Source organism: Primulina eburnea, chromosome 4 (assembly GCF_022965805.1).
Source record: "Primulina eburnea isolate SZY01 chromosome 4, ASM2296580v1, whole genome shotgun sequence".
Classification (NCBI taxonomy): Eukaryota; Viridiplantae; Streptophyta; class Magnoliopsida; order Lamiales; family Gesneriaceae; genus Primulina; species Primulina eburnea.
In genome coordinates, this window is record NC_133104.1 from 332464 (window position 1) to 348924 (window position 16461).

Sequence of the window (16461 nt, forward strand, 5' to 3'; positions counted from 1 at the left end):
GTTATGTTGCTTTCTCGGTGGTAAGCCCTTCGAATGGCCATTGAAAATGAGTGGGGCGGCCAAGGAAGCCAATAGAAAAAGAGCGGAGCATCTATTCAAGAAACAAGATGTCTTCGCATGTGGAGGCTATTGAGACTTACTGCCTAGTGTTGAATAGTGGTTATATTTTAAAATTGAAAAAGACTTTTTATGTTCCTAGTTTTTCTAGGAATTTAATTTCAGTTTCAAAACTTGTACCTCTTGCTTATTCCTTTCAGTTTTTGGATAAATCAATAAATTTGTTTTATAAATCCAATCTTATTGGAAATGGTACAATAGTTGATGGTCTTTTCTCTATTTCTTTACAAAATAATAACACCACTATGCATGTTCAAAGAGGTATTAAAATATGTGTTATAAATGAAGATTCCTCTATACTATGGCATCGGAGATTGGGACGCATCTCCATAGAGAAAATTAAAAGATTAGTAAATGATGGAGTACTCAGTACTTTAGATTTTACTGATTTTGAGACTTGTGTGGACTGCATTAAGGGAAAACAGACTAATAAATCTAAAAAAGATGCCAAAAGGAGTACAAAAATATTAGAAATCATACGTTCATATATTTGTTGTCCAGATATGGACATAAAAATCCGAAATACTACATCTCCTTCATTGATGATTATTCACGATACATGTATATCTACATGTTTTACAATAAAAACAAATCACTTAAAGCCTTTAAGGTTTTTAAGACTGAAGTGGAGAAGCAATGTGATAAACAAATTAAGATCGTGAGAACAAATAGAGGTTGAGAATATTACAGTAGATACACTGAGAATAGACTAGCACCTGGTCCGTTTGCGAAGTTTATCCAAGAACATGGGATTGTTGCCCAATATACTATGACTCTCTCCAGAAATCTCAGCAGCTGGGCCATGATCTTTTTCATTGCCTCACGCAATCCAAAGGTGTCTTCCGTCTTCATTAAATATCTATTGGATTTGCTAGTTCCGCTGAAGATTGGGTTTTAAGGCAGACCCCAACCTGCATACATGACAAACCGAAACATCCTGTATACATAATAAACTTAAACATAAGTACACCCAGAGAAATTGAGCCTTACCTCAAGAAACACAAATCCAAACAACACAAAAAAGCGGTCTAAGTGCAAAGATCCCAAAAGGAATACAGAGCCAACTGGAAAGGGGTCAAAAATTATGAGAAAACTGATAGTAGTCCCCAAAACATGAGGGTTCACTATCAAAAACTTACAGGCCTCCGAACATCAATCCAAATATTTCGCAAGCATCCAATCCACTCGCCATGAAGAAAGACCCACGAGACAAGGAAGAGGTAAAATGCGCAAAGTTTTGACTTTAAATATCAGGAAGTTGGATAACTTTTCTTGCATACCTTCAAATTTTACACATGAAATGAAAAAACAAATTGCTTACACGATGCTGCTGGATTTCGAAATCATCACCTATCGTTTCCATCTAAGGAAACAGAAATATAATCGAAACTTGCGGAAATTCATCAAATAATCTGAAAAATCATTACCACAACTTCACGGCCCGTCTACACCGAAAGCACAAATTTTTGTATTAAAGAGTTTCAAATAAAGTTACAGCTACAAGAACAAGAAACATATAGCAGACCAAAGTCGCCTCCACCAAATTCCCACTTTAACGAGGAGATGATCCTCATTTGCGGCCAAGACCCAAAACCAATCTTCAGCGGAACTTGCATCCAATAGATATTTAATGAAGACGGAAGATACCTTTGGATTGCGTGAGGCGATGAAAAAGATCATGGCCCAGCTGCTGAGATTTCTGGAGAGAGTCATGGCCGCCCCACTCGTTTTCAACGGCCATTCGAAGGGCTGCCAACCGAGAAAGCAACATACCAATTCCTTCTTGCAGTTGCGCCGTCGCCTCCCACGTCAGAATTCCAACCATCTTCTCTGCCGCCTCCAGCTGAGTTTCTGCTCTGAAACCCTAGGCAGCTATTCACCCAACTATGCATAAATCGTGGTTTTGGTACAACGCATAAACGCTTCACCGATATTATAGAAGCGTTTATGCGTTGTACCAAAACCACGATTTATGCTTAGTTGGGTGAATAGCTGCCTAGGGTTTCAGAGCAGAAACTCAGCTGGAGGCAGCAGGGCGAGATGGTTGGAATTCTGACGACGGAGGCGACGGCGCGATTGCAAGAAAGAATTGTTATGTTGCTTTCTCGGTGGTAAGCCCTTCGAATGGCCATTGAAAACGAGTGGGGCGGCCATGACTCTCTCCAGAAATCTCAGCAGCTGGGCCATGATCTTTTTCATCGCCTCACGCAATCCAAAGGTATCTTCCGTCTTCATTAAATATCTATTGGATTTGCTAGTTCCGCTGAAGATTGGGTTTTAAGGGAGACCCCAACCTGCATACATGACAAACCGAAACATCCTGTTTACATAATAAACTGAAACATAAGTACAACCAGAGAAATTGAGCCTTACCTCAAGAAACACAAATCCAAACAACACAAAAAAGCGGTCTAAGTGCAAAGATCCCATTGGTGCTCGCCTGGCAACAATGGAATTGAAAAAAATAAAATAAGTGAACAAGTACTACACTTTTTGTCATTGACTGATAACCAATGTAAAACAAACTGTTTGTGGTGCAAATTACCACATGTTCTATAAGAGTTGAACCTCACAACAGATCTCAACAAAGAAAAAAAGGTATATTTCATTAAAAAAAAAAAGAAGCACATTTCAATCATCAGATCTTCTGTAAAATTAGTGCAAACTTGGGAAAGAAAATTAAAATGAAGCATGGAAGTTCAAAATGAACAACTATATCACGTGTTACATGAAAAGAAGGATTCTATTGATTCTAGTCATAGAATCAAATGCATATTTACGTAGTTGTTGACCAAAAAAGGAAAAAGGAAATGATGAGACAATTAGACTGCTTACGACTGAACAGCCAGAGGAAAAAATCTTTTTAAGAGGAAACAAATATTCAACATGTATGCCATTCTCTCTTAAACCATGTATTTTAAAAAATAAATAACCATTATCTAATATAACGACTGTTTTGTCAAGAACATAACTTAAATTAAACACATCACTGACACTAGAATATAAACAGGGGAAATAGCTCTAAGCACACAAAAACGAAAATTTTGACCCCGAAATTCAGAAAAAAGGCGATAATCACTTGTCTTGCATAAGAGATGCTGGGAGTATTTGTTTCCTTCAACTTCTTTATCGAGTTAAAATTACCTTCTAAACATTCTTCACGCATTACCATCATCTTTTCTGCTATCTGCACCGAGATGAAAATTTCAGAAAACAGAAAATTGTCACAGAGGGAGGTGGACGAAACGAAACGAAATGGGCAGAATCTTGTCTGACTTCAGTACTTTACAACCAGGCCATAAATTATGAGATTACAGAAGCTTTACAATATGGAAGCTTATGAATGAACATTTAGCGATAATAGAATCAATGTACAAATACATAAAGAAATCTTACCTCCTCAATGCTGCCATCTCCTATTTCAGTATTTAGAGAAAGCATGAATTCATCAAGCATGTCCTCCAAATCGTCAATGTATACTTGTTCTGAGCACCAAAATAACAAATCACAATCACATTCAGTAGTTACAAGACAAATGGTACAACCGTGTTTTTAAGAGAAAACCACTGAGTGACGGGGTTTTAAGGCAGACCCCAACCTGCATACATAACAAACCGAAACATCTTGTATACATAATAAACTGAAACATAAGTACACCCAGAGAAATTGAGCCTTACCTCAAGAAACACAAATCCAAACAACACAAAAAAGCGGTCTAAGTGCAAAGATCCCAAAAGGAATACAGAGCCAACTGGAAAGGGGTCTAAAATTATGAGAAAACTGATAGTAGTCCCCAAAACATGAGGGTTCACTATCAAAAACTTACGGGCCTCCGAACATCAATCCAAATATTTCGCAAGCATCCAATCCACTCGCCATGAAGAAAGACCCACGGGACAAGGAAGAGGTAAAATGCGCAAAGTTTTGACTTTAAATATCAGGAAGTTGGATAACTTTTCTTGCATACCTTCAAATTTTACACATGAAATGAAAAAACAAATTGCTTACACGATGCTGCTGGATTTCGAAATCATCACCTATCGTTTCCATCTAAGGAAACAGAAATATAATCGAAACTTGCAGAAATTCGTCAAATAATCTGAAAAATCATTACCACAACTTCACGGCCCGTCTACACCGAAAGCGCAAATTTTTGTATTAAAGAGTTTCAAATAAAGTTACAGCTACAAGAACAAGAAACATATAGCAGACCAAAGTCGCCTCCACCAAATTCCCACTTTAACGAGGAGATGATCCTCATTTGCGGCCAAGACCCAAAACCAATCTTCAGCGGAACTTGTATCCAATAGATATTTAATGAAGACGGAAGATACCTTTGGATTGCGTGAGGCGATGAAAAAGATCATGGCCCAGCTGCTGAGATTTCTGGAGAGAGTCATGGCCGCCCCACTCGTTTTCAACGGCCATTCGAAGGGCTGCCAACCGATAAAGCAACATACCAATTCCTTCTTGCAGTTGCGCCGTCGACTCCGCCGTCAGAATTTCAACCATCTCGCCCTGCCGCCTCCAGCTGAGTTCTGCTCTGTAACCCTAGGCAGCTATTCACCCAACTAAGCATAAATCGTGGTTTTGGTACAACGCATAAACGCTTCACCGATATTATAGAAGCGTTTATGCGTTGTACCAAAACCACGATTTATGCTTAGTTGGGTGAATAGCTGCCTAGGGTTTCAGAGCAGAAACTCAGCTGGAGGCAGCAGGGCGAGATGGTTGGAATTCTGACGACGGAGGCGACGGCGCAATTGCAAGAAAGAATTGTTATGTTGCTTTCTCGGTGGTAAGCTGAAGAACCTAAAGGGGGGGTGAATAGGTTCTTTTAGGCCCTTTAGCGTTTTTAAAACGAGTTTGCAAAAATTGCAAGCGGAAGACTTGAGGGACAATCACAAATAAAATGAATGCGTAAAGTAAGTGCGTAAAATAAATGCGTAGTAAAGTAAATGCGTAAAGTAAAGAGGGATAGAGATGTTTATGGAAGTTCGACGAAGAATCGTCTACGTCTCCCCTTCTCGATGAGGATCGAGGTATCACTATATCGACTTGGCTTTAGGAGCTCCAAGCTAGCTTTTACAACCACGCCTCGATGCGTCTACTTGGCCTTGAGGGCTCCAAGGATAGCCACGAACTTTACAACCCACTCGAGAGTATTACTTTCACTCTTTTTCTACAACTCTTTTGATATTACAACTCTTTTAATCAACGCACACAAGAGATAGTAGAAAGCTTTGTAAGAGACAAGAGAGAGTGGAGTGGGATGATTGAAAATGCATCCTCAAAGGCCTATTTATACTAGTCTTGGACGCCAAGGTTCGGATCTTCTGTTTATGCTTCGGAACGTCCGATGTGATTGAAATCAATTTGCGTAATTCTGGGAGGACTTCGGATCGTCCGTTCTTGACTTCGTAGGGTCCGAACATATGCTTCGGAGGGACCGATCCAGCTTCGTTTCTTCCGAACGGTTCTTTCAGACAGTGTATGACCAGCTTCGGAAGGTCCGAACTCAAGTTCGTACCGTCCGAACATTCCCGCGTTTCCGGAGATTTGAAATCTTCAACACTTCGTAGCGTCCGATCATGTCCTTCGTAGCGTCCGAAATCTTACTCAATCAACAGTCAGATCAATTTGTCTCCGCATTCAAGTGATTTGATTGCTTGTGTTCGGAACGTCCGATCACGTCTTCGGACCGTCCGAACTGGCTCCTCGCAGCTTCCGAACAGCTTCCACTTTGCTTCTGATCGGCACCTTTTCGGAACGTCCGAACCAACTTCGGATCTTCCGAACTTAACTTTGTTCATAGTTTCCTGCATGCCTCAATATAAAACATTAGTACATTTTTAAGCCAAGTTTTGGTATCATCAAAACAAAAACTTTGGGATATGTTACAGCATTAAAAACATTAATCTCATCCTCGAGATTTGTATGCGTTTAAGGCGTAACAATCTCCCCCTTTTTGATGATCACAAAACTTGGTTAAAAATTGAGAAACAATAATCAACATAATCTAAATTATTATTAAATAACTCCCCCTTAATCAAATAACAAGTCTAAGAGGTTGAATTAAGGCGAATTTATTTAATAACCATTTGATAGCAATTTTAACCAAATAAATTCTCCCCCTTTTTGTGATAAGCAAAAAGACATAAACATAAAGAGAGACAAATAAACAGGTAAAATATCCACTAATAAATGCAAGTCTTTTATACAATGATGCATAAAGATAAAATAAACAAAAATAACAAAAACATAATCTAAGAATCCGCATCCCGCGACTCTATATGGCTCGGTTCGGACGATCCGAACACGTTCGGTGGATTCCGAAGTAGCCAAGATGAGGAACACCTAAATTTTAAAATATTTAGCACATAAATGAATGTTGAGCCATAATTATGGATAAATACAATTAATTTGTATTATCCGACATTATAATGCTCACATTAATAATACTCCCCCTCAATTTAACAAATATGTACGAGAGTATTCGACTAGTGTTTACAACTCAATCATGCCAAGTTCACCACGCAAACGAGTAAAAGTAGATTCATCTAGTGGTTTTTTAAAAATATCAGCAATTTGATTCTTGGTGTCAACATAGTGAAGTTCAACATCATTTTGCTCAATGTGATCACGAATGAAATGATGTCGAATGTCAATATGTTTAGTACGAGAATGTTGAACTGGATTCTTTGTTAGACATATGGTGCTTGTATTATCACAAAAGATTGGAATTTTTGAAAAAATAACACCATAGTTTAGTAATTGATACTTCATCCAAAGAATTTGTGCACAACAACTACCGGCAGCCATATACTCGGCCTCGGTCGTTGAAAGTGCAACACAGTTTTGCTTTTTAGAAAACCATGACACCAAGCAATTTCCCAAAAAGAAACAAGTTCCACTAGTGCTCTTTCTATCCACCTTATATCCTCCAAAGTCGGCATCACAGTAAGCTTTTAAATCGAAAAATGAGTTCTTAGAATACCATAATCCGAGATTTGGAGTATTTGAAAGATATTTGAAAATGCGTTTTAAGGCGAATAAGTGTGATTCCTTTGGACATGATTGAAATCGTGCACACAAGCAAACACTAAACATAATGTCAGGTCTACTAGCAGTCGCATAGAGTAGGGAGCCAATCATGCTACGAAATAACTTTTGGTCAACAGGTTTACCTCCCTCATCTTTGTCGAGTCTGACTGTCGTGCTCATAGGTGTGGATGAGGCTTTGGAAGACTCCATCCCAAACTTTTTTAGCATATCCTTGATGTACTTCCCTTGGTTGACAAAGAAACCATCCTTGCATTGCTTGATTTGGAGACCAAGGAAGTAGTTGAGTTCGCCCATCATGCTCATCTCAAAGTGATCCTGCATAAGCTTAGAAAAATCTCTACACAAGTGTTCATTAGTAGCACCAAAAATAATATCATCTACATATATTTGTACTATCAGCAAATCATTATTTTTAGTCAAGGTAAATAAGGTAATATCAACTTTACCTCTACAAAAACCATTAGACAACAAAAAGGTAGATAATTTCTCATACCAAGCTCTAGGAGCTTGTTTCAAACCATACAAAGCCTTATCAAGTTTATACACATAATCAGATAAGTGCACATCTTCAAAACCAACAGGTTGCTCAACATACACTTCTTCTTTCAAATCACCATTAAGAAAAGCACTTTTAACATCCATTTGAAACAATTTAAAGTCTCTAGAGCAAGCAAAAGCAAGTAGCATGCGAATGGATTCTAGTCTAGCAACAGGGGCATAAGTCTCATCATAATCAATTCCCTCTTCTTGACTATATCCTTTAGCTACTAGCCTAGCTTTATTTCTAGTGATTGTACCATGCTCATCTAACTTGTTCCTAAATACCCATTTAGTTCCTATGACAGGTCTATCAGTGGGTCTAGGTACAAGATTCCAAACTTTATTCCTTCTAAATTCATTTAGTTCATCTTGCATAGCAATAATCCAAGAATCATCAAGTAAAGCTTCTTCTATGTTCTTAGGCTCTATGTGAGAAAGAAAAGCAAGATAATTGCACATATTAGAAGAGCGAGTAGATACTCCCTTCGATGGGCTACCAATGATGAGGTCCATGGGATGATCCTTGTGTGTAGTCCACTCCTTCGGAAGAGGTGCGTCCTCTTGATCTTTAGGAACATCATCTAGGCTTGTGGACTCCAACTTTTCGTCAAGGATATCTATATCATCATCATCAGAAACAACAGTTCTAGGCAAGCAAGGGTTAGTTTCATCAAATATGACATGAATAGATTCTTCAACTAGTAAAGTACGTTTATTAAAGACTCTATATGCTTTGCTAGAAGTAGAGTAACCAAGAAAGATACCTTTGTCCGATTTAGCATCGAACTTACCCAGGTTGTCCTTACCATTGTTGTGGATGAAGCATTTTGATCCAAAAGCGCGGAAGTAAGAAATGTTAGGCTTTCTCCCTCTCCATAGTTCGTATGGAGTTTTCTTGAGAATTGGCCTTATTGATACGCGATTGATGATGTAACAAGCAGAACTCATTGCTTCAGGCCAAAAATATTTTGGTAGAGAATGCTCACATAGCATGGTCCTTGCAATCTCTACTAGGGTCCTATTCTTCCTCTCAACGACACCGTTTTGTTGAGGAGTTCTAGGACAAGAAAAGTTGTGACCAATGCCTTTGCTTTGACAAAAAATTGAAAAATTTTCATTTTGAAATTCCTTTCCGTGGTCACTACGGATTTGTTTGATCAAAAGATTTTTCTCATTTTCAACCTTTTTGACAAAAATTTTGAAATGATCAAAGGCATCATTTTTGTGGGCTAAAAACAATGTCCAAGTAAAACGTGAAAAATCATCTACAATGACAAAAGCATAAGATTTTCCTCCTAGACTAGTTGTCCTCGAGGGACCACATAAATCTAGGTGAAGTAATTCAAGGGGCATAGAAGTGGATACAAAATTTTTATTTTTGAAAGATTCCTTTGTGTGTTTACCAAGTTGACAAGCATCACAAAAAGAATCTAATTTTAAATTCAGCTTTGGCATTCCGGAAACTAGGTCAAGTTTTAAAAGTTTTTCTATGGTGCTCATCCCAACATGACCAAGTCGTCTATGCCAAAGAATGTTGTCATCAACATTTAATGTTACAAGGCTTTTTATTTTTGAAAAAGATGAAATCTTTAAATCGACCTTGTAAACATTTTCACTTCTATAACCTTTGAAACTAATGGTTTTGTCAGTTGTGAGTGATACAGTGCAATCGTGTGGTGTGAATTTGACTTCATAACCCCTATCGCACAATTGACTAATGCTTAGGAGGTTATGTTTAAGCCCTTTCACAAGAAGTACATCATCAATAATAGTAGAGTTAGATATACCTATTGAGCCGATGCCTTCTATGATCCCTTTGCTGTTGTCTCCGAAGGTCACCGATCCCTTTTCTTTTGGTCGAATGGATTGTAGCAGCTTCTTTTCTCCCGTCATGTGTCGAGAGCATCCACTGTCAAGATACCAAGTGCTCGATGACTTGTCTCCCCTTTGTCCCTACAAGGTTGAGATACAGTTTGATAGTTGGTACCCGTTTCTTTGGGTCCTTTGGGGTTAGTAGTAGTTGGGGATTTGGGGATCCATTTCCAATAACTATTCTTGTTGTGTTGGTGTCTAAGTTTCTTGCATTTAGGTCTTATGTGGCCTATCTTACAACAGTAAGTGCATGTTGGTGGTGTTCTTGGTTTTGCCTTTGCGATAAGACTAGCGAAGTTGACTGATTTCTTTTCATATCCTAGACCTCCTTTGTCGAAGTTACACCTTTGCATGCTCAAGAGGTTTTCTAGTTTACCGCTACTCACATTGAACTTGTTGAAGGCTTTCTCTAAGTCTCTTAGGTTTGTCTTGAGCTTAGTGTTGTCATGCATCCTAGCTTCTAGTTCAGTTTTAAGTTGCTTATTCTCATTTCTAAGTGACTTAGCCTTATTGTACATACTAGTGTAAGCGGAGAGTAATTCATCGTAAGAGGGTACCTCGTCGTCATCCGAGTCGGTCAGATGATCTTCCTTCGCCATGAAGCATAGGGTAGACTCCTCTTCGTTGTCGCTGTCGCTCCACGTGGCTAGAAGGGCCTTTTTCTTGTCTTTGCCGGCCTTCTTCTTGGAGGGACACTCGTTTGCATAGTGACCCTTTTGTTGACAGTTGTAGCAGGTCACTTCCTTCTCAAACTTTTTGTCTTTCTTGTTGAAGTTGGAACTCCGCATGAATCTTTTGAACTTTCTAGTGAGGAGTGCCATTTCTTCATCGTCGCTATCTTCAAGTTGACTGGTCAAGGCGATCCCTTTCGCCTTTACTTTATCGTCATCTTTCTTTGTCTCCTTCCGGGTAGATACTTCAAGTTCATGGGTCTTTAGGGTCCCATGAAGTTGATCAAGGTCGTAGGATGCCGCATCTCCCTTGTTGGATTCAATGATAGCCGTGCGCTTTGCATCCCATTCCGCCGGTAATGCTCGAAGGGCTCTCCTCCACACTTGTTTAGTTGGGTAGTTCTCACCAAGTTGGGCAAGCTCATTGATGATTTGGGTGAGCCGCCGGAACATGGTGTCGATATCCTCCTTGGGTTCCATCTCAAAGGTCTCGTACTTGAGTTGGAGAAGGTCTATCTTCGTTTCTTTGACTTGATTGGTTCCCTCGTGGCAAATCTCCAATTTGTCCCAAATCTCTTTGGCGGAGGTACAAGCCGAGATTCGGTTGTATTCATTCATATCTAGAGAACAATGAAGAATATTCATAGCTTTAGCATTTTGAGAGATAAGTTTCATATCGTCCTTGGTGAAGTCATCCATTCCCTTAGGAATTTCCTTATTATCCACCGTTTTCATGGGGATATAGGGACCTTTCACCGTTATTTTCCAAAGGTCGTAATCGACGGATTGGATGTATAGAGATATTCTATTTTTCCAATATCCGTAATTAGTACCATTGAAAAGAGGGGGACGATTTGTGGATTGTCCTTGGGCATACTCGCTTGCTAGATTGGCCATTTAAAAGATTTTGAAAAAAAACTGGCTCTGATACCACTTGAAGAACCTAAAGGGGGGGTGAATAGGTTCTTTTAGGCCCTTTAGCGTTTTTAAAACGAGTTTGCAAAAATTGCAAGCGGAAGACTTGAGGGACAATCACAAATAAAATGAATGCGTAAAGTAAGTGCGTAAAATAAATGCGTAGTAAAGTAAATGCGTAAAGTAAAGAGGGATAGAGATGTTTATGGAAGTTCGACGAAGAATCGTCTACGTCTCCCCTTCTCGATGAGGATCGAGGTATCACTATATCGACTTGGCTTTAGGAGCTCCAAGCTAGCTTTTACAACCACGCCTCGATGCGTCTACTTGGCCTTGAGGGCTCCAAGGATAGCCACGAACTTTACAACCCACTCGAGAGTATTACTTTCACTCTTTTTCTACAACTCTTTTGATATTACAACTCTTTTAATCAACGCACACAAGAGATAGTAGAAAGCTTTGTAAGAGACAAGAGAGAGTGGAGTGGGATGATTGAAAATGCATCCTCAAAGGCCTATTTATACTAGTCTTGGACGCCAAGGTTCGGATCTTCTGTTTATGCTTCGGAACGTCCGATGTGATTGAAATCAATTTGCGTAATTCTGGGAGGACTTCGGATCGTCCGTTCTTGACTTCGTAGGGTCCGAACATATGCTTCGGAGGGACCGATCCAGCTTCGTTTCTTCCGAACGGTTCTTTCAGACAGTGTATGACCAGCTTCGGAAGGTCCGAACTCAAGTTCGTACCGTCCGAACATTCCCGCGTTTCCGGAGATTTGAAATCTTCAACACTTCGTAGCGTCCGATCATGTCCTTCGTAGCGTCCGAAATCTTACTCAATCAACAGTCAGATCAATTTGTCTCCGCATTCAAGTGACTTGATTGCTTGTGTTCGGAACGTCCGATCACGTCTTCGGACCGTCCGAACTGGCTCCTCGCAGCTTCCGAACAGCTTCCACTTTGCTTCTGATCGGCACCTTTTCGGAACGTCCGAACCAACTTCGGATCTTCCGAACTTAACTTTGTTCTTAGTTTCCTGCATGCCTCAATATAAAACATTAGTACATTTTTAAGCCAAGTTTTGGTATCATCAAAACAAAAACTTTGGGATATGTTACAGCATTAAAAACATTAATCTCATCCTCGAGATTTGTATGCGTTTAAGGCGTAACATAAGCCCTTCGAATGGCCATTGAAAACGAGTGGGGCGGCCATGACTCTCTCCAGAAATCTCAGCAGCTGGGCCATGATCTTTTTCATCGCCTCACGCAATCCAAAGGTATCTTCCGTCTTCATTAAATATCTATTGGATTTACTAGTTCCGCTGAAGATTGGGTTTTAAGGCAGACCCCAACCTGCATACATGACAAACCGAAACATCCTGTATACATAATAAACTAAAACATAAGTACACCCAGAGAAATTGAGCCTTACCTCAAGAAACACAAATCCAAACAACACAAAAAAGCGGTCTAAGTGCAAAGATCCCAAAAGGAATACAAAGCCAACTGGAAAGGGGTCTAAAATTCTGAGAAAACTGATAGTAGTCCCCAAAACATGAGGGTTCACTATCAAAAACTTACAGGCCTCCGAAAATCAATCCAATTATTTCGCAAGCATCCAATCCACTCTCCATGAAGAAAGACCCACGGGACAAGGAAGAGGTAAAATGCGCAAAGTTTTGACTTTAAATATCACGAAGTTGGATAACTTTTCTTGCATACCTTCAAATTTTACACATGAAATGAAAAAACAAATTGCTTACACGATGCTGCTGGATTTCGAAATCATCACCTATCGTTTCCATCTAAGGAAATAGAAATATAATCGAAACTTGCGGAAATTCATCAAATAATCTGAAAAATCATTACCACAACTTCACGGCCCGTCTACACCGAAAGCACAAATTTTTGTATTAAAGAGTTTCAAATAAAGTTACAGCTACAATAACAAGAAACATATAGCAGACCAAAGTCGCCTCCAACAAATTCCCACTTTAACGAGGAGATGATCCTCATTTGCGGCCAAGACCCAAAACCAATCTTCAGCGGAACTTGCATCCAATAGATATTTAATGAAGACGGAAGATACCTTTGGATTGCGTGAGGCGATGAAAAAGATCATGGCCCAGCTGCTGAGATTTCTGGAGAGAGTCATGGCCGCCCCACTCGTTTTCAACGGCCATTCGAAGGGCTGCCAACCGAGAAAGCAACATACCAATTCCTTCTTGCAGTTGCGCCGTCGCCTCCGCCGTCAGAATTCCAACCATTTTCGCTGCCGCCTCCAGCTGAGTTTCTGCTCTGAAACCCTAGGCAGCTATTCACCCAACTATGCATAAATCGTGGTTTTGGTACAACGCATAAACGCTTCACCGATATTATAGAAGCGTTTATGCGTTGTACCAAAACCACGATTTATGCTTAGTTGGGTGAATAGCTGCCTAGGGTTTCAGAGCAGAAACTCAGCTGGAGGCAGCAGGGCGAGATGGTTGGAATTCTGACGACGGAGGCGACGGCGCAATTGCAAGAAAGAATTGTTATGTTGCTTTCTCGGTGGTAAGCCCTTCGAATGGCCATTGAAAACGAGTGGGGCGGCCATGACTCTCTCCAGAAATCTCAGCAGCTGGGCCATGATCTTTTTCATCGCCTCACGCAATCCAAAGGTATCTTCCGTCTTCATTAAATATCTATTGGATTTGCTAGTTCCGCTGAAGATTGGGTTTTAAGGCAGACCCCAACCTGCATACATGACAAACCGAAACATCCTGTATACATAATAAACTGAAACATAAGTACAACCAGAGAAATTGAGCCTTACCTCAAGAAACACAAATCCAAACAACACAAAAAAGCGGTCTAAGTGCAAAGATCCCATTGGTGCTCGCCTGGCAACAATGGAATTGAAAAAAATAAAATAAGTGAACAAGTACTACACTTTTTGTCATTGACTGATAATCAATGTAAAACAAACTGTTTGTGGTGCAAATTACCACATGTTCTATAAGAGTTGAACCTCACAACAGATCTCAACAAAGAAAAAAAGGTATATTTCATTAAAAAAAAAGAAGCACATTTCAATCATCAGATCTTCTGTAAAATTAGTGCAAACTTGGGAAAGAAAATTAAAATGAAGCATGGAAGTTCAAAATGAACAACTATATCACGTGTTACATGAAAAGAAGGATTCTATTGATTCTAGTCATAGAATCAAATGCATCTTTACGTAGTTGTTGACCAAAAAAGGAAAAAGGAAATGATGAGACAATTAGACTGCTTACGACTGAACAGCCAGAGGAAAAAATCTTTTTAAGAGGAAACAAATATTCAACATGTATGCCATTCTCTCTTAAACCATGTTTTTAAAAAAATAAATAACCATTATCTAATATAACGACTGTTTTGTCAAGAACATAACTTAAATTAAACACATCACTGACACTAGAATATAAACAGGGGAAATAGCTCTAAGCACACAAAAACGAAAATTTTGACCCCGAAATTCAGAAAAAAGGCGATAATCACCTGTCTTGCATAAGAGATGCTGGGAGTATTTGTTTCCTTCAACTTCTTTATCGAGTTAAAATTACCTTCTAAACATTCTTCACGCATTACCATCATCTTTTCTGCTATCTGCACCGAGATGAAAATTTCAGAAAACAGAAAATTGTCACAGAGGGAGGTGGACGAAACGAAACGAAATGGGCAGAATCTTGTCTGACTTCAGTACTTTACAACCAGGCCATAAATTATGAGATTGCAGAAGCTTTACAATATGGAAGCTTATGAATGAACATTTAGCGATAATAGAATCAATGTACAAATACATAAAGAAATCTTACCTCCTCAATGCTGCCATCTCCTATTTCAGTATTTAGAGAAAGCATGAATTCATCAAGCATGTCCTCCAAATCGTCAATGTATACTTGTTCTGAGCACCAAAATAACAAATCACAATCACATTCAGTAGTTACAAGACAAATGGTACAACCGTGTTTTTAAGAGAAAACCACTGAGTGACGGGGTTTTAAGGCAGACCCCAACCTGCATACATAACAAACCGAAACATCTTGTATACATAATAAACTGAAACATAAGTACACCCAGAGAAATTGAGCCTTACCTCAAGAAACACAAATCCAAACAACACAAAAAAGCGGTCTAAGTGCAAAGATCCCAAAAGGAATACAGAGCCAACTGGAAAGGGGTCTAAAATTATGAGAAAACTGATAGTAGTCCCCAAAACATGAGGGTTCACTATCAAAAACTTACGGGCCTCCGAACATCAATCCAAATATTTCGCAAGCATCCAATCCACTCGCCATGAAGAAAGACCCACGGGACAAGGAAGAGGTAAAATGCGCAAAGTTTTGACTTTAAATATCAGGAAGTTGGATAACTTTTCTTGCATACCTTCAAATTTTACACATGAAATGAAAAAACAAATTGCTTACACGATCCTGCTGGATTTCAAAATCATCACCTATCGTTTCCATCTAAGGAAACAGAAATATAATCGAAACTTGCAGAAATTCATCAAATAATCTGAAAAATCATTACCACAACTTCACGGCCCGTCTACACCGAAAGCACAAATTTTTGTATTAAAGAGTTTCAAATAAAGTTACAGCTACAAGAACAAGAAACATATAGCAGACCAAAGTCGCCTCCACCAAATTCCCACTTTAACGAGGAGATGATCCTCATTTGCGGCCAAGACCCAAAACCAATCTTCAGCGGAACTTGCATCCAATAGATATTTAATGAAGACGGAAGATACCTTTGGATTGCGTGAGGCGATGAAAAAGATCATGGCCCAGCTGCTGAGATTTCTGGAGAGAGTCATGGCCGCCCCACTCGTTTTCAACGGCCATTCGAAGGGCTGCCAACCGAGAAAGCAACATACCAATTCCTTCTTGCAGTTGCGCCATCGCCTCCGCCGTCAGAATTCCAACCATCTTCCCTGCCGCCTCCAACTGAGTTTCTGCTCTGAAACCCTAGGCAGCTATTCACCCAACTAAGCATAAATCGTGGTTTTGGTACAACGCATAAACGCTTCACCGATATTATAGAAGCGTTTATGCGTTGTACCAAAACCACGATTTATGCTTAGTTGGGTGAATAGCTGCCTAGGGTTTCAGAGCAGAAACTCAGCTGGAGGCAGCAGGGCGAGATGGTTGGAATTCTGACGACGGAGGCGACGACGCAATTGCAAGAAAGAATTGTTATGTTGCTTTCTCGGTGGTAAGCCCTTCGAATGGCCATTGAAAACGAGTGGGGCGGCCA

General features: G+C 39.7%; 2 protein-coding genes across 2 annotated transcripts; both read right to left on the minus strand.

The window, feature by feature from the left end:
• Positions 1–2351: 2351 nt before the first annotated feature.
• Positions 2352–4680, minus strand: LOC140830370 (uncharacterized). Its single transcript, XM_073193635.1, has 6 exons — positions 4452–4680; positions 3514–3602; positions 3197–3304; positions 2663–2670; positions 2491–2557; positions 2352–2411 (listed from the first exon to the last, which is right to left on the minus strand). Exons 1-6 carry the CDS (start codon positions 4627–4629, stop codon positions 2352–2354), a joined length of 510 nt encoding a protein of 169 aa, XP_073049736.1. The 5' UTR covers positions 4630–4680.
• Positions 4681–13997: 9317 nt separating this feature from the next.
• Positions 13998–16203, minus strand: LOC140829563 (uncharacterized). Its single transcript, XM_073192878.1, has 4 exons — positions 15956–16203; positions 15018–15106; positions 14701–14808; positions 13998–14063 (listed from the first exon to the last, which is right to left on the minus strand). The coding sequence occupies exons 1-4, from the start codon at positions 16131–16133 to the stop codon at positions 13998–14000; spliced, it is 441 nt and encodes a 146-aa protein (XP_073048979.1). The 5' UTR covers positions 16134–16203.
• Between the last annotated feature and the right edge of the window lie 258 nt (positions 16204–16461).

Bases quoted from the DNA above. Each gene is read 5' to 3' on its own strand.
- LOC140830370 (XM_073193635.1), bottom strand. From the start codon at position 4,629: ATGGTTGAAATTCTGACGGCGGAGTCGACGGCGCAACTGCAAGAAGGA. The intron at 3,305-3,513 runs GTAAGATTTCTT...ATCTCGGTGCAG, and splicing joins GAGATGGCAGCATTGAGGAG to ATAGCAGAAAAGATGATGGT. The intron at 2,412-2,490 runs GTAAGGCTCAAT...TCATGTATGCAG, and splicing joins TTGGATTTGTGTTTCTTGAG to GTTGGGGTCTCCCTTAAAAC.
- LOC140829563 (XM_073192878.1), bottom strand. From the start codon at position 16,133: ATGGTTGGAATTCTGACGGCGGAGGCGATGGCGCAACTGCAAGAAGGA. The intron at 15,107-15,955 runs GTATCTTCCGTC...TTTGGTGCTCAG, and splicing joins TCGCCTCACGCAATCCAAAG to AACAAGTATACATTGACGAT. The intron at 14,064-14,700 runs GTGATTATCGCC...CATTGTTGCCAG, and splicing joins GCATCTCTTATGCAAGACAG to GCGAGCACCAATGGGATCTT.